The 26523-nt window shown below is 35.0% G+C and overlaps 3 protein-coding genes and 1 long non-coding RNA gene across 6 annotated transcripts; 2 read left to right on the forward strand and 2 right to left on the reverse strand.

Annotated features, from left to right (window-relative positions):
* The first annotated feature begins 15978 nt into the window (after nt 1-15978).
* LOC126762607 (THO complex subunit 6) lies at nt 15979-17245 on the forward strand. Its single transcript, XM_050479481.1, has 2 exons — nt 15979-16183; nt 16248-17245. The coding sequence occupies exons 1-2, from the start codon at nt 16071-16073 to the stop codon at nt 17119-17121; spliced, it is 987 nt and encodes a 328-aa protein (XP_050335438.1). The 5' UTR covers nt 15979-16070; the 3' UTR covers nt 17122-17245.
* On the reverse strand, nt 17126-19385 carry LOC126762578 (esterase-5B). The gene is made up of 3 exons (XM_050479439.1): nt 17537-19385; nt 17342-17465; nt 17126-17284 (listed from the first exon to the last, which is right to left on the reverse strand). The coding sequence occupies exons 1-3, from the start codon at nt 18933-18935 to the stop codon at nt 17161-17163; spliced, it is 1647 nt and encodes a 548-aa protein (XP_050335396.1). The 5' UTR covers nt 18936-19385; the 3' UTR covers nt 17126-17160.
* Nucleotides 19386-19738: 353 nt separating this feature from the next.
* On the forward strand, nt 19739-20655 carry LOC126762625 (uncharacterized). The gene is made up of 2 exons (XR_007667490.1): nt 19739-19803; nt 20495-20655. It is a non-coding gene; the product is annotated as an uncharacterized LOC126762625 (long non-coding RNA).
* Nucleotides 20639-24676, reverse strand: LOC126762588 (1-acyl-sn-glycerol-3-phosphate acyltransferase gamma-like). Of its 3 annotated transcripts, XM_050479457.1 has the most exons (6): nt 24560-24656; nt 24475-24492; nt 23422-23625; nt 22821-23356; nt 21975-22332; nt 20639-21914 (listed from the first exon to the last, which is right to left on the reverse strand). In XM_050479457.1, the coding sequence occupies exons 3-6, from the start codon at nt 23600-23602 to the stop codon at nt 21820-21822; spliced, it is 1170 nt and encodes a 389-aa protein (XP_050335414.1). In that variant the 5' UTR covers nt 23603-23625; nt 24475-24492; nt 24560-24656; the 3' UTR covers nt 20639-21819. The 3 variants fall into 3 exon arrangements, with proteins under 3 accessions (XP_050335414.1, XP_050335413.1, XP_050335411.1); XM_050479456.1 differs by lacking the exon at nt 24475-24492 and having other exon boundaries at nt 24560-24676; XM_050479454.1 differs by lacking the exons at nt 24475-24492; nt 24560-24656 and adding an exon at nt 23874-24341.
* Between the last annotated feature and the right edge of the window lie 1847 nt (nt 24677-26523).

Consider the following 26523-nt stretch of genomic DNA (forward strand, 5'->3'; position numbering starts at 1 on the left):
GACTATTTGGTGCCTGAAATTGAAGCTCGTGATCTCGGCTAAATTTAGTTTCTACAAAACGGCGCCAATTTCCACAAATAGCAATGGACTTATTGAGAAAACACTTCGCTGAGCAGATAATTTCACGTTTTTGGCCGGTCGATTGGCCACGAAGATCGTATGATATTACAACGTTAGACTTTTTCCTGTGGGGATATGCAAAGTCTAAAGTCTATGCGGACAATCCCGCTTCGATTCAGGCCTTGGAGCAAAACATCAAGCGCAACATTCGGCAGTCACGAGTTTAAATGCTCGAACGAGTCATCGAAAATTGGACTCAAGGGTTGGACCAACTGAGACGCAGCCGCGGCCAACATTTGGATTTACCCTTTGAATTATTATATTTAGTAGTCGAATACAACACAAAAAAATTCTACGTGTGAGGAAGCATAACTATCATTTTCGGGTTGAGCAACCCGAAAATAGCTAGAAGCAATCTCACCTCATAGTCGAAAAAGTCTTTTCGTATTTTGTTGTTGAAGTCATATATCTCCAATGCTACAATTGTGTCGTCCCACATAGAGTTGGAAAGGTGAAATTTTGAGCTTCATTTAACTAAAAATAAATTAAATTGAGGAAATTGAAAAAAAAAGTTATAACTGTTCAAAAATGAGTGAAAATAATGAAGAAATTCGCTATATTTTAAAGTTGTTATATAATAAAGGAATAATGCCATGAAAGCCACCAATGAAATTTGTGAAGTTTACGGAGACGATGCCGTATCAGGCACAACAATGGTTCGCTCGCTTCCGGTCTGGAAATTTCGATGCAAAGATGCAGCTCGCTCTGGTCAACCTAGCGTTGAAAAAGTCGAAGAAATTATCGAAAAGATTGGCCAGGACCGTCACTTAAACAGTCATGACATCACTAAGGAGCTTAACATTCATCACCAAAAGATTTTGAACCATTTAAAAAAAGCTGGCTACAAAAAGAAGCTCGATGTTTGGGTACCACATGAATTGTCTGTGAAAAATTTAATGGACCGAATTAGCATCTGCGATTCTTTGCTGAAACGAAATGAAATCGAACCATTTCTGAAGCAATTGGTAACAGGAGACGAAAAGTTGATCAAATACGACAATAATGTGCGAAAAAGATCATGGTCCAAGCGTGGTGAAGCTCAACAAACAGTCGCAAAGCCAGGATTGACACCTCGAAAGGTTATGCTGAGTGATTGGTGGGATTGGAAAGAAATCATTCACTATGAGCTGCTCCAGCATGATCGAACGATTGATTCTACATTTTACTGTCAACAACTGAGGAGACTAAAGCAAATAATCGAAAAAAATGAGCAACAGAAAGGGCTGCGTCTTCCATCAGGACAACACTAGACCATACACATCTTTGATGACTCGGCAAAAACTGGTAGAGCTTGGCTGGAAAGTTTTGATCCATCCACCGTATAGCCCTGACCTTGCACCATCGGACTATTATTTGTTTCAGTCAATACAGAACTCCCTTAATGGAGTAAAGTTGGTTTCGGGAGAAGCCTGTGAAAATTACTTGCCGCAGTTCTTCGCCGAGAAACCAGAAAAGTTTTACACTGATGGAATAATATCTCTAGCGGAAAAATGGCAAAAAGTGGGCGATCAAAATGGTACATATTTGTTTCATTAAAGTTCATTATAAATATATAAAAATAAGTTCAAATTTGATTAGTAGTATGAAAAGACTTTTTCGACTACCCAATATGTATTAATACCAATTTAGCTATTATTTTACTTTTAGGTTGGTGGTTTACAAATAGAGGAATTTAGTTAGATAAAAAAACTTAAAAATCTAAATTTAAATTTAAATTCTAAATTATTGCAGATTTATCTAGATTAATTTTATTAAATAGCAAACAGCTTAATTTATTAATATTCAATATTTACTCATCCCTACTAATTTTAAATTTGTTGAGTAGCTGAGCATGTCTAATTGGTTCGGTGAATGTGAATAATCAATTTGATTATTTTTATATTCGACGTTTGTAAGGTTTTATATTGTTTTTGTCTACCATTGCTTTACCCTCATCATTCAGTATTATCATTGTTTTCTTTTCCTTTCCGAGCTATTTCATTTATGTCACACTTAAAAACATAAATTCATATCGCGACAGCAGACGTGCCCCTACCGAACGTTACTTTCGCCCTCTGATTTCATTTTGTCCAAAACTTATACTCTGGCGCCAGATGAAATATTTATTTAAATTAGGCTTGACGCAGTTTTATTGTATAAAAACCACATATGTATGTGCTTTATTCTTCATAGAAATGCATCTCTTTCGTTAATAAAACAATGCTATTATTTATGTGATAAAAAGAGTCATAAAAAAGTCAGAAAAAATTAAGAACCGAATTCTGAATTTTAAACTTTTATTATACCACTAACAAAGAACACTAACCGCTTCGTTATGAAAACTTAAAGTTTGGCTACGCAATGAAATTATGTGACGTCAATATTCCCGATTATCGTGCGCCCAATTGTTTGCATTGTCTTCGCCTTACTTGGCAGAAGCTCTTCATGTTTTTCAAGCCACTTGAAAAGCTCTTCAAACTATGGTATCGTACCAGCCTCAGCGTGATATACTCGTGAGTACCGATTGAAATGAAGTTCGGAAAGTTGATTGATATCTGAAGCATTTAATGCGAATTCTATTGATTTATGTACTTATTTATTTTGTGTTTGAAATTTGATTATTTCACATCGGTGTGCTATTCATGTAATACTTCAAGTGTTTAAGAATTGGAGCATTGCTAAGTGTTGCCAAGTGGTCCGAGCCCACATGTTCTTCTTCTTTCTTGGCGTAGACACCGCTTATGAGGTATTAGACGAGTTTAGAACAACGCGTCAGTCGTTCTTTCTTTTCGCTGTTTGGCGCCAGTTGGAGATTGCAAGTGAAGCCGTGTCCTTCTCAACCAGGTCTTTCCAATGGAGTGGAGGTCTTCCTCTTCCTAGCCGAATTAGTTTTGTGGTGTCACCATAGTCAGACATGGTTCCTCCTTTCATTGGGCGTGTTTTGTATTTGACGGGTCCCAAACCTAGCGCACAACACTAGGGAGGGATGATTCGCCTTCTCACTTTGGCTCGCATTCAAACGGATGTTTTTGGCTTTCCTCACTAGTGAAAGGGTATTTTAAGACATTCGGACACTTAGGGTTACCTTACACTAGCATGAACTTCTAAAATTGGCATGAACTTCTACAATCCTCCGTTTCGTTATTGCCACGAGAGAATGAAGAAGTCAGGGCACAACTGTGGGGATCGATCATGTAACGATATTCCAACAAAAGATTATTAAAAAAGGACTCATCCTAGTTTTATTATTTGTATCTATATAAATTTAACTAATATTTATTAGCCTCAGCAAAGTCAAGTATCAAGTTGCTATTTTATTATCGTTTCTATTAAATTAGTATTTAAAGTTTCAATATTTAACGGTCGATAAATGGGAAATGAAACACTGTCACTATTTCGTAAACAAATTTTTTGGAGAAAAGAAACTCCGGCTGTATTTCAGTTGCTATCATCAATAACATTTGTCAAATTTACGATGTGTTTAAAAAGAAGAAGAACCATAAATTTCAAACAAAATTTGCATTCGCTGTAATTTTTTAACATTCACAAACAAATACAATATACATACTCACATATAAATGTGAAAAAAACAATGAAATGTTGTGAAATTAATCTCCATAAATGCCAACTTAACCAACTCACTGGCGCCAGCATACTCGTATATCAGACTAACCGAATCGATTTCACATTCAAACACTCTTTAAGGAATTAATTAAAACCTCGACCGAAAACAATAAGAAAATAAATAAATTTGTATAAATATTCGCAAAAATATTTACCACAATTAGCATACCAATTAGAACATGAGAACACTAGATCATAAATTGCCAGTGAGAATACTAGAGATCATATCAAAGTACAAACTTATACATACATACATACACCGGTGGATGTTTATCCATATCGAATTGAAATACGAGATTTTGTTTACATGACATGTTTTTGCACTTATTCGATTCTAATCACAGATTTCATTTCTGACGCCAAATGGCGTAATTTATTTAAGATTGGAATGCCGTATAGATAAACATCAAAACTTGACCGAACAGCATTTAAATCCAGAACAATCGGAATATTTCACATCCATATTTTTCCATTAAAATATGTTTCATTCACTATTTTGCTTATAGTATAATGGGTTGGTGATAAATGCACGAAACAGAATAATCTACTGATCAATTTCAAAATATGTTTTCTTATGTAAATTAAATATTTTCCAATTTTTCATTTCATACCAATACAACAATATTTAAATTACTTTATAGAGTTAAGGTGGGAACTCTAACAAAAAGTAACTCGGCTGAATGGCAGCGAAAGTGTAATACCTGGAGATGGTGAACTCGATTCCCCAATCGATGCATCAGCTTCTTTGCAGGATATTTTAAGTGTGCTCTGCCCAATTCACAAAAAGGCGGACGCTACAATCTACGCCAATTACCGTAGATTAAGGCTCCTTAATATCGCATATAGGGTCCTATCGAGCGTAGTGTGTGAGAGACTGAAGACAACCGTCAACAAACTGATTGGACCTTATTAACTTGGCTTAAGGTCAAGAAAATCTTCTATCGACCAGATTTTCACCATGCGCCAAATTTTGGAAAAGACCCGTGAAATGAGGATCTTCGTCGATCGGCAATGTCTGAACTTGGTATCCCCACAAATTTAATACAGATATATAAGCTAAATAGAGAAGGTACAATCTTCTATAAGAGTTTTCAGCTGCTGGTGTACGCCATTGATATTGATAGCATTGGCCTCACAACCGCACCGTTAGTTCTGCTTTCTCCAGACTGGATAAGGAAGCGAAGCGTATGGGTCTGGTTGTAAACGAGTACAAGACGAAATACATCCTGTCATCAAGTCATCGCATTCGCAACTTGGCTCGCACGTCACTGTAGTTCTTTACGCATTAGCCACCGCAGTCAATAGAACAATGAGCTGTACGAGAAATACAGTGACATTGACATAGTTCAGCGAATCAAGAGGCAGTGTCTGCGCTGATTAAGCCGTCTTGTCCAGCTGGAAGAGAACACTCTAGCTTTGAAGTTTTTCGATTCCACACCCGCCGGTGGAAGCACAGTAAGAGGAAGGCCTCCAGTCCAATTGAGAGTTAAGGTGGAGAAGGACCTGGCTGCACGTGGTACCTTGAATTGTCGCGTTATTATTAATTCAGCTATAACCGCCTAAGCGGTGTCTACGCCAGTAAAATAGAAGAAGGTGGTTTGTCGTTTCGGTTTAAGCAACCCGAGCACGATAGTCGCAAAATGACTATAAACTAGTATTATTTACATTTAATGCATTCTTGTTAACTACCAACAGCAACGAAACGGATACTTTGTTTACCACAAATATCCTTCATCTAATTTAGAAAAAAAATTCTACCATCTTAAAGCAAAATGATTTATGCAAATGATTTATGAGATAATTGTCAACAAAACTTTGGTATACTTGATGTTAGGCGATTCAAATGGATTTTACGGACTGTCTTTTTTATGCACAGCCCATCAGTTGTGGCCCAACATTTTTGTCATCATACAATAAATCAAAATAAATGTTCATTTAAATTGAATTCTTGATATTTTTCGTTTGCTTTATTATCAATCCAACTGAGTGGAGTTGAAAACTGTAATAAGCGCATATGTAAAACAATACGAATGGTTTTTTTTTTTTAAATAACTGTAATAATTTCCAAACATTATACATTTTGGTGTTAAGGTAAAATAGACATAGTCGGGGCGCCTAGGGCGGCCCGGTCCTGCTAATTCCATATGTAAGCTTACGGTTAAATTATACAGCGATGCACAGCAATCATTCAAGATGAGCACGGAATTAATAAAAACTAAAAGCAAAAACATATAATCATCTCTTTTAGTCAGAGTCACGAAGAACTTTAAGACGCACCTATTAAAATCACTTTTCATCATTTTTTTTTTTGTCCCACTCAATGTAAAACGGATATTAACTTTTTATATTGACGCGCATTTAGTAAAGAAATAACAAAATTAATGAAGACAATTAAAATTGCAACGAAGAGTAATTACATTTGAAATTGATTAAGCAAACAATAATTATTCTGCTTTAAAATGCAAATTCGGCTTTTAACGAAAATCGTAAAAACTCACTGAAATAAAATCAATGAGCTGGCGCTACTAATTTGAATTAAATTTATATAAATTTTTCACTTCTAATTAATTAATTTGTTTGTTTGTCAACACCAAATTCTTCAAATGGCAAAAACAATCTTAACGACCTCTCACAAAGCTGTGATCTGGTTTAAACCCGATATATGTACATACATACAAGTATGCATTTTCAGATTTTTATAATGCTATGAAAATAATGACGACAGCAAGGATGAAAAAAAACAGTCTCTTTTGGATGTGTGGAATAGTTGATGACTGAATCTTATACTTTTAACTTTGGAAATACTACAAACAATGTCGAAATCGCTTAGGCGCACTAATTTAAAAGATTGTCTGGAAATTTTTATTATGGAAAAATATTTAGACTCCATTAACACACCAACAATATTTTCAATTATGCCGTAGCTCGTTGTCGATTTTTTTTCCATGGTAAAAATATCTTATCAAGTCATCGAAAACTTGCCTTATGGGATTACATGGGTTTCCTCGGGTAAAACACAGTAATTTTTCAACAATTTTTTTTATATAAAAATTAAATATTTTATTAGAATTTTTTATTGTTACAAACATACACAATTAACAAAGAAATTCTTTTTTTTTTATTTAACTTTCTTTATTTACAATCTATCTACATTAAGATATTCAGTAAATTAGATCTAGTAGGTAATGGCAGAGGTAGATTTGTCCTTGAGCAAATCTACATAAAGGATTACTTAATTTTTAACATATACATAAGTAAAATATAATTAACTTAGGTTATTAAATACATCCATCAAAAATTCATTTTTTTTTTTTTTTTTTTTTTTTTTGCCAAACTTAAATCTAAGAAAGTTTTAGAGAAATGGTAAATCTAAGATATGAGAACGTTTTAGCCGTATAGTTTCATAAGTTGTATCTAACAGACAAACAGCAATTGGGTTTATATGGTTTGAGAGACGTGCAAGATATCTAGCACTATATTTAGGGATCTCATTTTTTATAAAGGGAATACCTAGGTCGTTATGGATAGCTTCATTGGTAACAAACCATGGGGCGTTAATAAGTGACCGCAAAGTTTTTGATTGATAACGTTGCAAAATCTCCACATTGGACTTACTGGCAGTACCCCAAAGCTGAATGCCGTATGTCCATATTGGTTTGAGGATAGCTTTGTAGAGCCGTATTTTATTTTCTATGCTAAGTTGAGACTTTCGACCGAGCAACCAGTACATGCGTTTAGTTTTGATTTTTAATTGCTGCTGTTTAGCCTGAATATGACTTTTCCATGTAAGACGTCGATCTAGATGCATCCCTAAATATTTAACTTTATCCCTAGTAGGAATCTGCTTATTATTTAAAAATACAGCAGGACACTCCTCTGTTCTTAATGCAAATGTGACATGTGTAGACTTTTCAGAGTTAACCTTTATTTTCCATTTGTTGAGCCAAACTTCCAGCATATTCAGTTGGTTTTGAAGTAGAGACGAAGCTTCTATAGGGGAACCACTAGAAGCGATAAACGCTGTGTCATCAGCAAAAGTTGCTACCTCTATTTCTCGTAATGTGGGCATATCTGATGTAAATATTGTGTATAGAACTGGACCCAAAACACTACCCTGCGGTACACCAGCATTAATGCTGTAGATTTCTGATGAGGCATCTCGGTGCCTTACATAAAAGTGTAAGAAAAAAAAAAAATTTTTAAAGTCGGCCATTGTGACGCCATTTCCGGTGACCCCTCGGTAAAAAAATGGGTCCGCGTTTGGCAGGATAACTTCTTACAGGTTCATTTAAAGTTAAAAAATACGTGTTTTAGTTAAAACCTTAACTTAGAACTTGGACGAAGGAAACAAAAATTAAAAATACATATTTCAGTGAAAATTTCGCGAAATTTTTTTTCAAATAGTTGTAATCGAAAAAACTCTCTTCGTCCCAGTCTTTAAGTACAAGGTGCCTTCCAAAGTAAACAGGACTTTTTGAATCTAGCGGCTTCTGGCTTATCGATAGTCCAGTGAGAGTTTCATGACATTTCATCGTTCGGAAGTGAAGTTATTGCGTTTTAATTGTCAGTATGTAACACAATCGGTGCGAAAATGAGCTTCGAACAAAGAGCCAACATTAAATTTTGTTTTAAAATTTGTAAAACTTTTACCGAAACGTTTCAATTGATGAAACAAGTTTATGACAATGATTGCCTATCCCGTAGCAGAGTGCACGAGTGATTTCAATGTTTTCAAAGTGGTCGTGAGGACATAAATGATCATTGAAATTCATAGAAATAGAATTGAACATCTCCAAAACATCGATTTATCACATTTTGACCGAATATTTGGGTTTACGATAGGTGTGTGCACGGTCTGTTCCGCACAAATTGACTGACGACCAAAAATTGCTCAGAATCCAACATTCGAAGGAGATCATTAAAGGGTTCAAAAAGAACAAAATCCTGAAGCGAAACGTCAGAGTGCTGAATGGAAGGCACCGGACGAGCCGAAACCCAAAAAATCGCGCATGGAGAAGTCAAAAGTGAAGACAATGCTGATTTGTTTTTATGATTCCAAGGGTATTGTCCACAAAGAATTTGTTCCACCCGGCCAAAACGTGAATGCGGTATTTTAGCTTGGAGTTTGGAAGCGTTTGGTGCGCCGTATTCGACGTGTTCGGCCCGAATATCGCGAAGATGAAAGTTGGCGTTTGTTGCACGATAATACGCCGTCTCATCGATCGACGCTTGTGACCGATTATTTGACCAAAAATCACATGTTAACTATTAACCACTCCCCATATTCACCTGATATGGAACCGTGCGACTTCTTCCTTTTCGGAAAAATGCATATGTCCATGAAAGGCAAGCGTTATGCAGATGTAGAGGTCATTCAAAAGGCTTGCACCGGCATACTGGCGGCCATACCGGCCAACGAGCTAAAACACTCGTTTGACATGCTTTTGGATCACGCAAAAAGCAGTATTGAATCAGAAGGAAACTATTTTGAATAAAATAAATTGATTTTGCCGAAATAACCATTTTTTCTTCTTTTTTTTTTTTTAAACTCCTGTTTGGAACGCACCTTGTATTATACCTCAAAGACCTGTGTAAAATTTCATGAAGAACGGTTGAGCAATTCTCGAGAAGTCTTGCCAACCAACTTCAAAAACGCAGTTTCGAGAAAAACGGAGGAGGAGATATTAATCTCTTTCATATATTTTGGATAATGTTTTGGGTATGTATCGTGGCAATGTAGACTCGTACAAAAGAGCCTGACTCTTTTGCAGAATTGACGTCGAGCAGAAGTCACAAAGGAGATGAATGACAACCTAATTGAGAAGCATACATTCATCAAAAGCATCAATATTGGTGACGAGACGTAGATTTATGAATATGACGTTATAACTGTCCAACAATCTAACTAATGGCGCTCCATAAATGAGCTGAAACCGAAACAAAAAACCAAAATTCACTGAGGCGAATAACAAGTGTATGGAAAATTGGAATAATCGTTGGCTTGCTTGTATTGACTTAGGAGCCTATTTTGAAGGGCGATAATAAAGGTTTGGATTAAAATACGTGTAAATGTTATTTTTTTAGTTTTTTGTATTGTCAGATAGTATAAATGATCAGGATGATAAGATTAGTTTTGGGTGCCTGTCTATCCTAATTCCTTAGTTTTCGAGATATCTGTTTGAAATTTTGCACATATTCTTTCTCAGCAAGAAGCTGCTCACTTGTCGGAAATTCCGATATCGGAACATCGATCAAAATTTAGCTTTTGTTTGGGAGTTAAAATAAATATCTTGATAAAAAATCTTTTCTGCTTATTTCCGCGATTTTGATCCTGTCAGCTGAACCTAGCACTTCTCTACTTGTTAAATATTGAGAAAATGAAGACAAACATTGATGAAAAAATATAAATATCGAACAAATTAAATACCACGAAAACGGTGAAAACAAAACTTAACTCGCTTTAGATCTGCAGAACCAACTAGTTGATGAGTAAGCGAATGATTTTCGATGAAAAATTATTCCTTTGTTTATACTTAACTATGTAAATAAGAGTTTCAAAATATTTTCTACGAAATTTGTGTGCACAAAAATGCAAATTAAATAGCTGGCAACGTCAATTGAAGTGCTCGGATGTAATATTTAGAACTGGTTGAATTTGCTTTGTCAGAATGAGTTGTAAACAACGAATTTAATTGTCGTTTAAAGCGAAAAATCATTGCGAAATCAACGTCCAATTGATATTTTGGCAAATCATTTGATTTGAATCGAGCGCTCGTAAAAATCAAAATATCAATTTTGAGTACCCAATACATGCACGTCATTTAAAATTGTTCTCCCTTGTTGTGCTTGTTGTTGCAAATTTAATTAAAAGCTCACCATAAAATCCAAGCTAATGGGCGAGTATATCGTGCAATAATTAATTTGCGCAAAAAATTCCAAAACAGTTTAGGCATTAATTAAATGTAACCGGTTTTGCATTTCTCGACGAAAGCGTTGAAATCTTTAATGCAGAGCATTAATCTGATAACTGCGGTGCGATTGGAAAACAAACAAAATTTACCCATTCGGGTGCAATAGCCGCAAGAGACCACAGCGCGTAGTCATTAGTCACGTGCGACCGATTATCCAGTAGTCGGTTGGTCAGTTACATACGCATAGCGGAACTTACAACTTGATCCAGTTTAACAACCTGTCTCTTGTTATCAAATTTGTGATTTTTTAGACGTCACAGTGTAAGTTCAAGTACAGCTCATGCATGAGTCAACTGTAAATGTCACTAACACTCTGTAACCGGTTGGGAACTGGGAAATTGGAGTTTACACTAACTGCAAGCACACGTTGCGCAGGTCAATTGGTTGCAATCGGCGTGATGAACATATTTTTATTATTATTATTAATTATATTGTTTGTCTGGAAAAGTACGAAGCATTGACCCCGGTGTTTCTGAACATTAGTACCTCACAAAGTTTGAGCGCGTTTTCAGGCAACGAGGCATTTGAGTACACATACATATATTTTTGTATTTTGACAATAAAAATTATTCTCGAAGATAGTTCATTGCCCTGCAAAGCCATTAGGAATCGTAGGGAACCTAAATTGTAGTATTTGATGAAGCCAAGCAGCACAGAACCCCTATTGTCCGCTAACTGAACTTACACGTTCGGACAGCAAATGAAGACTGTTACTTCTTGACTGAAATATTTAAAAGTAGAGGCAACGAAATGATATGTTGTATAATGTGACATTAGGTTTGGTCTGTTGTTGAAAACTGCTTATTTAACTCGATTTTATTTCCGTATCTCTATCTTCCCATTCGGCTTGATTAAATATTGAGATATCTTTATGAAACTTAAGTCCCATGTTCCTTGGCACTCTGAGTTGGTTAGAATTACAAATAGGTGGACGGAATTGGTCCATTACCGTGGCCACAAACAGGTTTTATTAAAAGAAGTGCTAAACAGCAGTCACCAATTAAGCTAAATATTTTAATTTAGCGCAGTGGTTAGCATTAGAGAGGAGCAGAACTGTCAAAGAATATAAATCGGTTTATATGATTTTATGCGGATTTTTTTTCTTAAGATAAATATCTTTCACTTAACTAATAGGTTAGGTTAGTCTGGTAGGCCAATGAGCCACCAGTTTTGGTCCTTTGCGATACCAGATAGCGTTAGTTTCTTGGTTCATGAGGAGTAGTCATCTTCTAAGATGCCTGCGTTTGACGCGATTTTCAACAGACTCTGTAACCTCACTATCGATACCTCTTCCAGTGTATCATACCGTAAGGCCCCCATATGCTTACAGTGTAGTCCTGCCAATGCAAACAATTGCACGAGAGATACTCCATTGTTTTCATAGTGCCTTGCTTTTGACATTTTCTGCAGTCTTTTCGATCTGTCAGGACATTCTCCAGGTGAGTGCCGTCACCAGACAGTGACCATTTTGTCTTCCGATCATGTTCGTACAGTCTCTTTTATCGAGTGCTAGTAGGAATTTTGTGTACTTCCGATCTACCGTTTCATTTTACACATGATTTTTGCAGTTTTGCAGTTTAGGTTTCATCGTGTTTTGATTTTCTTTACCATGCTTCTGATCAGATCGTCGTATAGACATGCAGTTAGTCATTTTTCGTAATCTCGTCCAATATCTCATTACCCTCGATGACTGTGTGACCTGGCACCCAGTAAAAGTGAAGTTGCTTAGTTCTGGCAACACTTTACACTGCTATCCTGATTCCATCGAACACTTCTGACCGATATGAGATACGAGTTTCCTGCTTTAAATGCTGCTTGGCTTTCTACGTAGATGTTGACTCTGGAATTGCCTGCAGGTGCATTGGAGGCCAGCTCCGCGATTTTCGCGATAGCATAGACCTAAGCTTGAAATATTAGTCCAACAAAGCTAAAAAGCTGCCCTATACCTAACTCTGGTCAGTATATCCCGGTACTACCCCATCCTCCATTTTCGAGCCATCCGTATAAATTAGAGTGTTGCGCGCAGCTAACATCCCTTTTCCCAACCATCTTTTTGTATGTTTACTTCGAACGTTCTTTCCCAGTTGAAAAGTGAGATCATGTAGTCGGTGCTTGCCAAACACACAGTGGATGCCAAGCGGTTTTGCAAAATCATTCACCGTGCGACATCAAATCGTGCGACGTGGCACTCCATGAATTTTCGTGTGTCGAACGAAATCATATGACAGCCAATATGTTAAAAGAGTTATTCTGGAAAAAGAAGAGAGCGGAAATCAACAATAAACTCCTTCTTTTCTGCCAGGCAAAACTGATACTGGGAAGATATAACCTTAAAAGGTTTAACCACATTATAAACGTCACGATGAATAAATACAGACTGGCTGCAGTCCCAAGAGGCACCTATTGAACCAACCACGGCGCATCAGCTTCTAGAATGCGTAGCATTTGTAGGCACATAAATAAGTCATAGGATATACATATATCCTATAGATAGCGCAGGTAGCGCATTGCCTCGGAGATCCCCCTCTCCATCCTACAATTTGTGGTACATACATATGTATAAGTTTTACAGAATACATTAGTACGTCCGCACTACCATTCTGTAGAACGTGGGTTTAATCTTCATTTGAAACTAAGCACAAAAAGTGGTGGCTCCTCGGTAAGCAAGGTAAAGCCTCTGAGAGGATTTTTTTCGATTTGAAGGCGGCTTAAGGCTTGTGGTACCCTTTTTATGAAACGCATGAAGTGCCAACATTGCCGTGATGTACGTCAACAACTGATGAAAGTTTTGAAGAGATTTTATCAACCCGAATTTTTAGAGAGCTAATTAAAATAAGAAAATTTTCCAACGACCCCGGATGTGAGACGACCATGGCAAACGCCACACACAACCTCTTCGTCGCTTTCAAAGCTGCTTTCGACAGCACGAAAAGGAGCTGCCTTTACGCCGCGATGTCTGAATTTGGTATACCCGCAAAACTAATACAGCTGTGTAAACTGACGTTGAGCAATACATTAAGGACCTCTCCGAGCCGTTCGAAACCAAACGAGGTTTCAGATAAGGCGACTCCATATCGTGCGACTTCTTCAATCTGCTGCTGGAGAAAATAATTCAGCTGCAGAACTTAATCGAGCAGTTTACAGCTAGTTAGTTAATTCTGCTTTCTCCAAACTGGGCAAGGAAGCAAAATAAATGGATCTGGCAGTGAACGAGGGCAAGACGAAATATCTCCTGTCATCAAACAAATAGTCGTCGCACTCGCGACTAGCCTCCCACGTCATTGTTGGCAGTCATAACTTTGAAGTCGTCGATAAATTCATCTATCTTGGAACCAGTATTAACACCAACAACAATGTCATCCTCGACCAGCTCTTGCCAACAGAGAAGAAAAGTCCTCTCTTGACGAACGAAGACCAAACTCTTCAAGTCACTCATCATTCCCGTCCTGCTACAAAGTGCAGAAACATGGACGATGACAACATCTGATGAGTCGAGGTTACGAGTTTTCGAAAGTTTATGATCCCTTGTGCGTTGGCCACGGCGAATATCGCATTCAATGGAACGATGAGCTGTATGAGATATGTATACGAAGACATTGACATAATTCAGCGAATTAAGAGACAGCGGCTGCACTGGCTAGGTCATGCCGTACGTATGGACAAAAACACTCCAGCTCTGAAAGTATTCGACGCAATACCCGCCGAGGTAAGCAGTGGAAGAGGAAGACCTCCACTCCGTTCGAAGGACCAAGCGGAGAAAGACCTGGCTTCGCTTGGAATATCCAATTGGCGCCACGTAGCGAAAAGAAGAAACGACTGGCGCGCTGTTGTTAATTCGGCTATAATCGCGTAAGCGGTGTCTATGTCTGTAAGATGCATCTTTGTTCTAATTTTTAGTTGTTTAAATAAAATTATTATTATTGCTAATTGCTCCTATGGCTAAGCATTTACATATCTGCGCAAATGTATGTATAAACTTATTTGCATTATGCATAAATTATCTACTTGTTTTGTCTATTCTGCTCGGATCTGTTATTATTAATTCAATGTCTGAGTTTTAAGTGTTCTCGGCGCGATTTACTATGGAAATAAATCAGTTTAAAATCTGTTTGTTTGTTCGACTAAAATGAAAACAGATTGGTTATTAGCATTAATAAATTAATTGCTGCTGCTCATTTGTGTCCAATTTTATTTATTAAAGCCTGAAATAGCTTTCTAATAAACCAGTGGAATTGAATAATGTCTGGAATTTCTAGCTAAACATTTTAGATACATTTTCTTTCCCAACAAGTAAGTAGTAGCGATTCACTAAATTATGGATATTTAATCAGAAATGTTAAATAATAATATTTTAATTAATGCAAGAAGCAAATTTATTAATATTCAAAAATTTATGTGGCGATGTCTATTTATAGAATTTTATAAATAACTTTTTTTGTGCAGAACCGCAATATAAAAAACGTTATTTTTTATGTATCAATGTGATCTGTATGTAAATACATAAATACATCTATGTATGTATGTATAGAAGTCGACCGATTGTACCGTAGTACAAAGCTTACATACAAGCTATGGTCACTTACTTAAGCCCATAACAAAATCATAACACATCCAATAAATAAAACCTTCCGATGCTAGAAATATATTATTTAGGATCTGTTAGGAAGTTCAAATTCGGATCATAATATTAAGATCTTAATACACACCTAGCGTATTACAAAAAGTATTGAAAAAAGTAAAAATAAAGTGCATTCTTACTAATTGGGAAAAATAAAGAAATCCTTGCCAGAAGCATTGATATCGAGGCTGAGGAATCCCTATCCAATTTTTGGTTTATGATTTATATCACTTGTATATATCACATTTGCAAAGTCGCAAAATCATTTAATAATTTCTGTTAGCCACATTATCACCAAAAAAATTTAAATTGAATTGAAAGCACCGACGCATTTTACCAACCTATGTACATATATGAAAGCGACTAATTCAAAAATGTAAACAAACAGCTACTGCTTCTCCTGCATAAAAAAACAGAATATGGATATTAAAATAAAAGGTTTATTAATAATAAAAAGGTTTAGGATACAATAAATTAAATACTCCAAGTAGAGATTTAATACCAAATAGACAGACCGATATAAACTTTTCTCCTTTTCTTTCCGCTTTTACAAAAATTATCGCTTTATCGATAGCATGACAAGGAATAATAGCACTTTCCTCAAAATTGTTTGTAATGGCAATGCTGTCGAAATCAAAATCAAAACAGCTGGTTATTGGGAATTATTTACTTGTTTATTCATCAACAACCGGCAAAAGTTGTACCGCGTTTTATTATAGGGTATTTTCATACTAGATATTCATTATTTTATATACAAAATGAAAGATTTAAAGTTAAAGATTATGTACAATAACGTGATCTCACAAGCCATTTCAGAATCTGGCCGCTTTTTGTTCGCCGGTAACCGCTTTGGTGATATTTTTGCCCAAGAGTTAGTAATTAAAACATTTAATCCCATGCTATATATCAAATAAATTGCTTTATTTCAATTTCAGCTTGCATGACTTAGAAAAAACAGACACACCAAGATCTAAAGTACTTGTTTTCCCGCAGCCTAGTCAAACAGAGATTAACAGTCTCTGTTGTCATCGCGATTTTCTTATAGTGGGCGCCATCGGTGTTGTGTACGGTCTATCATGGAATGAAGAAAAGCGAGAACTGAGCACTACACGTAAATGGGAAGTGAAAATACCGCTAGACGTGGATGCCGTTGAAGTACCCGATGTGAATTTTCTATGGTTACGCGCCGAAACCGACACATTGTATGCCGGGTGTGGCGATAATATAATTTATCAAATCAATTTAGAGGATGGACACATTGTACGAGACTATCGAGGTCATTCTGATTACATACATGGTGTAGCAGGTAGCGATAGAGGGCGTATCTTTTCAGCTTCCGAAGATGGTACAGTTCGATTTTGGAGTGAGCAACAAAAAGAGGCAACAGCAAAATTAGAACCAAGTTCAAATGCACAACTAATGCGTCCGGAATATGGTAAATGGATAGGAGCGGTAGCTACTAATGATGATTGGCTCATATGTGGCGGTGGACCAAAGTTTTCGATTTGGCATTTGGGAACTATGGAGTGCATGCGGGACTTCGAGTTTCCAGGAAAGGTTCATGTCTGCGATTTCGTCGAGGAAAACCTATTTGTAGCCGGCGAGCACAGTCATGCACAGTTCTATGCCATGAATGGTGACATACAAGCAAATATACCGTTAGAACATACCGCTGCTTATTCGGCTGTATGGCAATTAGAGCCTATAAAATTCATGTCCATTGCGGGCTATAGCAATAAGTTACATATTTTAAATGATTTCCGTTTCTTAGACAGTAAAATTGACTTATATGGAAATACTGAGGAATAAGAAATATTTTGTATAAAAACTAAAATTTTTTTTATATTTTTAAAACGATGGCAGAGTTAAAATTGACTTATTAATACATGTATCATTTGTAATAAACATTAGCTGATACTCCTCTTTTCCAACATTGTCGACAAATTTGCAATTACCAAAGCTTAATTCATCACTAAAAAGGAACATGAAAAGTAAAGGGTATAGACTCACAATTTCCAAATTGTTTTACCTCTTTGCTGCGAAATTTTCCAACATTCTAAGGAATTTCTGCGATATTATTTGTTCATCGGGGCGTATTTTAGTTCTTCCAATCCGATTGAAAATTAAAAAGAAGTCATCTCCATGCACAGTACCTTCGAAGGGAAAATTTTTGAATGTGTCAAAGTAAAGATAAAGGGAAAAAATTGGTTTAATTTTTACACACCCATTTTTACATCTTTGCGGTGTGATAACGCTTCACCTATACCCTCTTCCGCTGGATTATCATAAACATAAGCATAAATTGGACTAGTTGCGTGTTGTCGCTGCAAACGGATTGCTTGCTCCACACCATTTCGGAACAGTACATCCGTATACATCCGTTGCACATTCGGATAGGTGTCAATCGAGAATTCCTTTTCTCCCAAGTAGCGACGTTTCAATGCTACCGAGTAATCATCCATCTGTTCTACAGTATGCATAGTGTCCTTGTAGAACAAATTGTATGGCGCTAAATCATACCACCGATCGTTAAATACTTCAATCAACTCCTCTCTACGTGGCATACGTTGTAGCAATTCTGCAGCATTGTAAGCGCCATCCTGTGCCGCATAAGACACTAACCAAGGTATTTGGGCGAAATCACCTGATTCTACTATCTGCTGAGGTGAACGCATCAAAAATGCATCCTCAACAGCGGCATCTTCAATGCTAGGCCCAAAAGTGGTGAATGGATTATAACCGAAGACAAGAAAATTTCGCACACCACGTACAATAGCCGCTGCCGGTTTGCGCTGCAGACATTCTTTAATCAATTGTGAGCTACTGACATCTGGACAGTTAAGGTGTTTTGCCAATTCAAAGGCGCGCTCCCGTGTCTTATGTGTAATCGCCCATGGATTAAAAGCGACACCACTAAAGGATGCGGCCACTTTGGCATATTCTGTAAAATTTCGTTGTGCCAAAATATGTAAATGTACGGCAACGGCGCCTGAGGAGAAACCCAATACCATAATACGTTCAGGATCACCACCAAAACGTGCAATATTCGTCTTGATCCATTGCATCGCTAAACGTTGATCCTTCATGCCGAAATTACCCGATATAACCGCATCTTCAGTACTAAGAAAGCCCAAAGGACCCAAACGATAACCCATTTTCACAACAATTACACGTCCGTTACGCATAAAATTCTCATGACCATTAGCGCGCACTGAACCGAACATAAAGGCGCCACCGTGTATAAGCACCACCACTGGCATACCATTTTCTGCAATTTCAACGGCTGGCAACTTTGGCTTGTAGACGTTTACCGTGAGACAATCTTCGACACCGTGTAGTTTATCGGCGCCAGATTTATATTGATCCCATTGCATGCATTCGATTGGTTCACGTGTCGCGTCAAATGTGTCCGTCCAATTTCTAGTATATGGACGCGGTGATTCAAAACGTAGTGGACCAAGTGGTGGTTCTGCATAAGGAATGGATTCATAACTGTAGTAGTGATTGTTATCGCGGCCGCGTATTCTACCGTTCGGTAAATTTACGATTAATGCATCGTTAAATGCACTTATATCAGTTACAAACAGAACCGTTATAAACAAAAGCAAAAACTTAATGTGCATCCTAAAGCGGTGTCATTTAACGACTGACTAAAATCAGTAGCTCGCTAATTAATCAGCTCGTTCAGTACATAAATGTGTGTGTGCAAATAGCATTTATTATTTATACATATTTTTGTGTATATTTTTGTAAATATTTTTTTCGCAGCTATGCTTGCATCTCAAGTTAAGTAGGTAGTTCTGCTGGACACCATAAGCGTACATTCATACTCACATATTTCTATACCTAATACACGCAAAAGTATAAATATTGTGTACTGTATATTCAAATAATTGCTGCTGTGTCTTAAAATATTAGCAAATAATGAAATGACTAAAGCCTGATTAAGAATATATTAAAATCAGTATGTAGTCTAGTGACAATATTTGTATATAAGTACATATAAGTATGTATGTATAAACAAACACAATTACATTTACATATATAAAATTTCGCTAACAGTAATCCGACGAAATACTGTGTGGGGTATGAAAACTTTTCTTTCTGAAACATGCCTGTTTTGTTATGTATGTATGTATGTCTGATAGCATTATGTGAAAGTCTTTATTTAAGCGTGGCAACGGGCTGATAACAGAATTGTATGAAATTACAAAAAATAGCAGCTACTTTATACTTAAAAAATAATACAATACAAAAAAAAAACAAATACATACATTCGAAGACTTCACTTTGGCGCTAAACACTCACTTCTAAAATATTTGCGGCATATTCATTATTTATTTTGGTGCTAAAATATTAATAAGAAACCTAAAACTTTACAATATTACCATACAAAAAAATGTATGCCATAAAAATAAGAATCCCGAATTTTGTGTGGTTATGTGCATATGTATGCATGCTTTTGAACTCTGTTTTCAAGTAAATCGTCTTGTAAGTACACTGATGTGCGGTTTATTTAATTTTATTTGCTAACTTCGCAAATATTGTAGCATCTAATTTGATTTTCTCAAACATTAAACGAAAGTGTGTCTTGTGTGCACATACTAAATCAGCATAAATATGTATGTATGTAAGTATGTTTGCATATTAAAATTGAACAATGTAGCAGCCTAATCTTAGCGCTACTTTACACATGCAGGCATACTTGTACTTAATTTAGTTATCTGTACTTGATTTGACTAATCTTGTCTTATGACGTAACGTCTTTGATTTATCTGCGTCTGTACAAAAGGAGAGTCCATACCTACTTCAAAGATTAGTTCTTCATGCTTTAACGATAAATCGTGTGTATTTTATAGTCCAACAACCGATTAATTATTTATTTTTACCTTTTGAAAAAGCCAACTAAATCAAGTTAACAAAGGTTGATAAGCAGTTATGAACTTTATAGGCTACCTTGCATAACGTTAGCCAGATGATAAAAAGGCACGATATCACTAATTTGTTTAACAAAATCAATATATGTATATATAGCATATGTATGTATATATGTACATAGGTATGTATGCACACGTACTCTTTGAACTTTTACTGTTAAATTTCTGGGTCATTTCATCCATAAAACTTTGAAATTATTACAGTTTTTTTAATACAAAACGCAATAAGACGCTGTGTTTTTTAGACCAAGGCACCTCATTAGCAGCGGAACAATTACGCCAAGCGGAAGTGATTAACCGCAATTGACTGCCAGACATTCTATAACAATTTTCTATATACATACATATATAATGCCATGTAAAACATACATTGAAACAATAATAAAATGTATTTTTAAAACTGAAATTTCAATATAATTTTATTGTGAATATCATTAATGGTTGTAAGAAGTACAATATTTATAAGTTCATAATATTTGTTTGAATTGTTACATTTCTAAGAATCTAATATGTATATCAATTACAAGTATTCAGTGAAAAATCAAAAAGTAAATTGTCGATAAATGAGTAAAATTAAATTGCCTGTATAACTGGCACAACATTTTTGGAAGATTCTGTACAAGCCAGACTTAAAATGCAAACTGTTGTTATACGGTCACTTTTCTATAAGCCAACATTTTAAGTTTTAAATGTGTAATATATTTAAAAAGCTTTTTTTAAAAGCATACTATTTTACTTAATAATTAGAGAAAGCATGCAAAGTAAATTAGCATTTTATGAAATTATTAATTAATGCCATCTCCAATTTTTATTGAACGTAGAACCCGCACAATTGGCACAAAATTTGAGCAAATTATAAATTTGCAAATATAATATACATACTTATAATATGTATTTTTATATTTTCTCCTAAATCAAATAAAACCCAAAATTGATCACAATTAGGTTTAAGCTTAAAACACGTATCCTTGCGCTTTATTTCAATATCATTCAGCAGTCTAAAAAATGAACAAGTGCTCGTATGTGCTTTTCTAATTAGTCCGTTTATATATAAATGTAAAAGTATTCGCAAATGGAAACTTAGTCAATTACACAGTTTTGGTCGATTTCTAAAGCTATATAAATGTTAATATCTTTTAACACTATTTTCGGCAACCACAGTATAAATTGTAATATTGACGGTCATTTGCCAATGGCTTAAAGCCTACAAACAACAAATATATGCTGTTTATCGGTCAGCAGTAATTATTTATGATCAGAATTATATGATCACGATGTTAAATAATTGTGATTGGCTGTCCACTAACATTACTAGTAAGTTCATGTACATATGTATGGACACTTTTACATGTAGTGCAGGTAATGGGAAACACGAATTAAAAATTTTGTTGTACTTTGTCCCCTTTTACTCATCAAATTTTAGAAACAAACACACTGCTCATACTCGTATTACGAAAGTAAATTTATGGCTATATACATACGTTATCATGTTTGTAAAACTTGTAATTGGTAATCGCTCGCAGAGATGCACACCTACATGTGTATGTATAAGCATGCAAGCTCAACGCAATTACTTCGTCTTTGCGTCCGCTTTCGATTCGGAACCGTAGGATGAAGCTTTGCTGATTTTCGACATATTGATTGACTTAACCATTAGTATGTAGACTGAAAAATTCGAAAAAAAGATTACTATGAGAAAATTTAATTAAAACGATTTGCACTTACATGCCACAAGTATGCCCACAGCAATCGAAAGACCGATCCAATTTTGTGATAAAAGTGAAGATATCAAATAATAGAGTACAAGCGATATCGAGAATACAGCCCAGAGAGCAAAATTGATTAAACTGCATGGGCGATATTTTAAAACAGTAACGGGCACCTCCTTAAAGCCAGAGGCATCAAAGAAATTGCCAGTTGTGTGGAAGCTCTCGACCAAACGATCCTTCTCGCGATACAAATTATGTAACCACTCAGCCGCCTCCTTTTCATTTTCCGGCACACTGTCTACTGGAATACGACGTGCATGCAAATGACCTTCGACAGAGTATCCGTTGAGCAGTGTGGAAATAGTCGGTGCATTCTGCATATATAACAATTAAAGAAGTGTTAAATTCGGATGTGACCCCAGATTTCATACTCTTGCAGCTTGTCAGGATCAAAGTAGGGGAACTATTTTCAGGTAATTTATATGGAATCTAGGGAAAGTTTGGATGAATAGTTTTGGTCCGTTTGTACAATTTGTTGTCATAAAATGACTTATTTAAGCGGACAATTTGGACAAAAACGATGCATTCACTGATGCTTGATTTCCATTTTGGAAAGTGAAAAAATAAGAGTCAGTAGTATTTATTTAACTTATCGTAGTTTTTAACGGGACCGTTCGTTATGTGGAGATTGGGCGGGGTTAACACAAGATTTCATTCATTTTTACAGTGTCGGTTGGGTCCACCCATCTACGAACTCATCCGCTTGTTGCAAGAGTATAACAATATATATGTAGGTATATATTGATAGATTTAAAGTATTATAAGTAAACATAAGAAAGGTTTAAATATATGTATTACGTACCTTGGCTTCCTTTCTGAAGGCCAAAGTAGTGCAATAAATGGCGGGACAGCGACCACGCATGCTTGGTAGGCTTGTCGTAAAACCTTTTGTACGTGGTATCAAATGGTGTTTCAATACAGGTAAACCACGCTCCTCCGCGAATTTAACGGAAGCTTCATGTTTCTTTGGTGTGAAACGTGTACCCTCAGCATTGAGCAGCAGCCATATGGGATCAGGATAAGCAAATACCTCTTTTAATTGACGTGAAATTATTTCAATGTCCTTGTCATACGAACGTTCCAAAAATACAAATTCAGCGAATTTCCATGCCCAACCCATTACAGGCGCATAAGAAATAGCTTTCTTTGCATATGCTTTGCAATTGCCCAAACAATGTACTTTGTCGGCGAACATCCAACCGCATAGCCAATCAATTTCATATGAATGATTCTGAATAATCATAGCATGCTCCTCGCCACAGAATTTTTCTAATTCCTCTGGATCGATGTATAAATGTAGTGTACTATTTGAGTACCATTCGGCAATGAATATCAACTCTAAAATGACAAAGAAAACGTTAATAAGTAATGATAAATTTAATTCATATTGCATTTCAACTTACGAGAGTACAATGAATAACAGAGATAGTACATGATGTGTCTGAAGAGCACGACGTTGAAGGGTTTCAAAAAGATATACAATATTAGCTGCACAAAATTTATCACCAAACCCGATATAAAGAAGGTTACGGCTATGCCTAAATGCACAATTGTGAGTTTTTTCAACTCCGCCAACGAAATCATGATTAACGTGTTGTGCTAAAAAGCTAATCAAAAATTAAAAAAAGAGATATTATGGATGACTGTGGTTTATTCCAAAAATTTATTTTTTTTATACTAAAGTGATATATTTGCATATGTATAAGCAAATTTTTGCGTTGTTATTTTTCCAACTCATTAGCAAAAGAAAACAAATAGTGATCCACCAATAAATGTATATGTATATTGTATTTTCACTTTCACCATATGTATATATTTATTTTTATTTGATTATTATTAAAAAATATATATTTACTGTTTATATTTTAAATAGATTTACGCTGCTTGGCGATCAGTACACCACTGATCACAACAATCGCTGAAGAAAGACTGAAAAATCTCTCCAAGCAGGTATCAGGCGTAATTGCAACTGATAGCAAAAGCTTTCGTATCATTTGAATTAATTGAAACCTGGTAGTAACTTGGCTTGGTATAAAAGTGTGGCTGAACAGATCACTTTGGTGTAATACCAGTACTCGTACAATCTTCAAAAATTTGCTTCCAAACGTCACTTTAAATTATTTGTATGTAACTATGATACAGCAATATACAAAATAATAAAAAAACGATCTGGACAATAGATGAGGGTTGTGCAATAAGTGCCAGATAACTTCGAATGGATGAATTGTTCTTTTCAAGTTTCAGGTTAACACTCTCTTTATCACAATTTACTAATCATTAAAACATTCATTTTTTAACTGTAGAAGATAACATCATTGGCTTATAACTTTTTTAATAAATTGTTGTTTTATAAATACGCATACAATTATGATTATATGCGTGTGTACAAAAAGTCAAAGATATCGATTGGCTAAAACGCCAAGAAATTTAATAATGTTTCTAAACAACAGCAGTACCTAAAGTAACGCGGCAATCTATAAACGAGTAATATAGTTAATCAATAATATAAATATGTTTGTTTAACACAATGTGATAAGCTACCTAAATGTTGAAAACGAATTTGTTAAAGAAAGCGATAACAATTATATGCTGGCGTTGTATAAATTCACGAACATTTAATCGTCCGTCTACTTGTATCACAGCTGATTTTTGGCAATTGACTTCTCTTCCTGTCAAAATGGTAATAGAGTTTGACAAGATTTATGGAAATAGAAATCAAATGGTATTTAGTAATGGTTGTATTTCCTGTCGTCCATTTGTAATGTGTATGATATTCATGTGCATATTAAATTAAAATAAGAAGTGAAAGTAACTAATACATTTATTCGAATTAGTAAAAACTCCAATGTGGCAATGAAAGAATTCAGTGCAAACAGCTGTTTTGTTGCTTTCGCAAATATCCAACTCTTTCAACTCGTTGGTTACTTTTAAATTCATGAAATGCTTTTCCCACTGACCTTAGTCAATTGTGCGTTAATTAATTGAATAGCTCAGTGTATAAATGTGTGTAAATATTTGCAAATATGTATATGTATACTTTAAATTTATAAATAGAATTTGCCCATCAAAGAAAGGAAAAACCATGTGTGCTCTGTTTATGCAGTGTGGTTCAATTATATTTATTTCTTCTATATTTGTTGTGGTTTTGTTTAAAAAATTTCTAGCAAATGCATATACATATGTATATGTATATTATTGCAATTTTATTGTTCAATACAAAGATTTGTACCTATTTATTTAACTCTGTACTATCCTATTTAAATATATTTGGCTTAAATGCTTCACGAAATTTAACATTAGATGTATGTATATAATCTCATTTACATGAGATAACAAATTTCCAAAAATGTTTTCTCCTATATCTACACAAAAATTTGTTCTATAACTGTAAATTTGATTTTTTGAAAAGCACGAAGACCTTTTTTTTTCACGAAACCCCTTTGCTCACTCTTTTTAAATAAAACGGTAATTCAGTTTGTAAAACAAGTATTTTAATACAATTTTAATAATATTTTTTTTTAGACAATCATATAATAAAGAATTAACTTTTTTCGTGTATTATTCTATATTACTATAAAATTTCATACGTACATAAAATTTTACACATAAAGTCTATTTTTAATTTAATATTTTAGCTTAACCTCTAACGACATGCTTCTGATAACAATACCATCAAAAATCATTTATTTCTGTATAACAGATAAAAAATAGTTTTCGTTATTTTATTTTTTTGTTTACCTTCAGTCAGAAGCATATCCAAAAATTGTTAGTAAAAATAGTTTTAAATCTTGTTACAAACAATAGTGTACTCTACCCATCAAAAGCTGTAACTTTTTGCTAGCAAACTACTAGATATTGAAAAACAAACGTAGCGCCATAATCGCTCAATTTCCACACAGGTCGGGGATATACGCAATTTGTCTGTTTTTTTCGAACTTTAGTACCTTTATATCGAAATTAATGAATATAGACATGATTTAGATAAAAAATCATAAATTGATAATATATGTAGGTAAACTTCAGTAGTTCATAAAATGTATTATTTAAGCAGTATTGTCATAATTTGTAGAGAGGTTCCGAAGGAGGTTAATGTAATTAATAAGCAAAAGTAAATATGTATAAATTAATTGATTTGTTAATAAACTCGGGTTATAGAAGTGTTCACCTAAAAACATACAAAATTTCCAATATATTATAATATATTAATTTTTAGACATTAATTTGTAAAATATTGTGTTTGATATATTCATTCCATATATTTGCATTTACGGTGGGCCTATTTAAATAGTTCGTACTAATTACCTACTTATGAATTCAAATTTTTAAACCAATGAAATGGTGTACATAAATACCATGTTTGCAATCTTAATTCACATAATTTGCTATGGTTCATTTAATTGTACTAATAAACAACTTTGCGACATTCACTTTGCATTTATTTTACGTACTAAACATGGAAGGCTAGTTGATTTAATTAAAATTAAATAAAAAATTAGTGCATTTTC

The sequence above is a fragment of the Bactrocera neohumeralis genome, chromosome 6 (assembly GCF_024586455.1).
Source record: "Bactrocera neohumeralis isolate Rockhampton chromosome 6, APGP_CSIRO_Bneo_wtdbg2-racon-allhic-juicebox.fasta_v2, whole genome shotgun sequence".
Lineage (NCBI taxonomy): Eukaryota > Metazoa > Arthropoda > Insecta > Diptera > Tephritidae > Bactrocera > Bactrocera neohumeralis.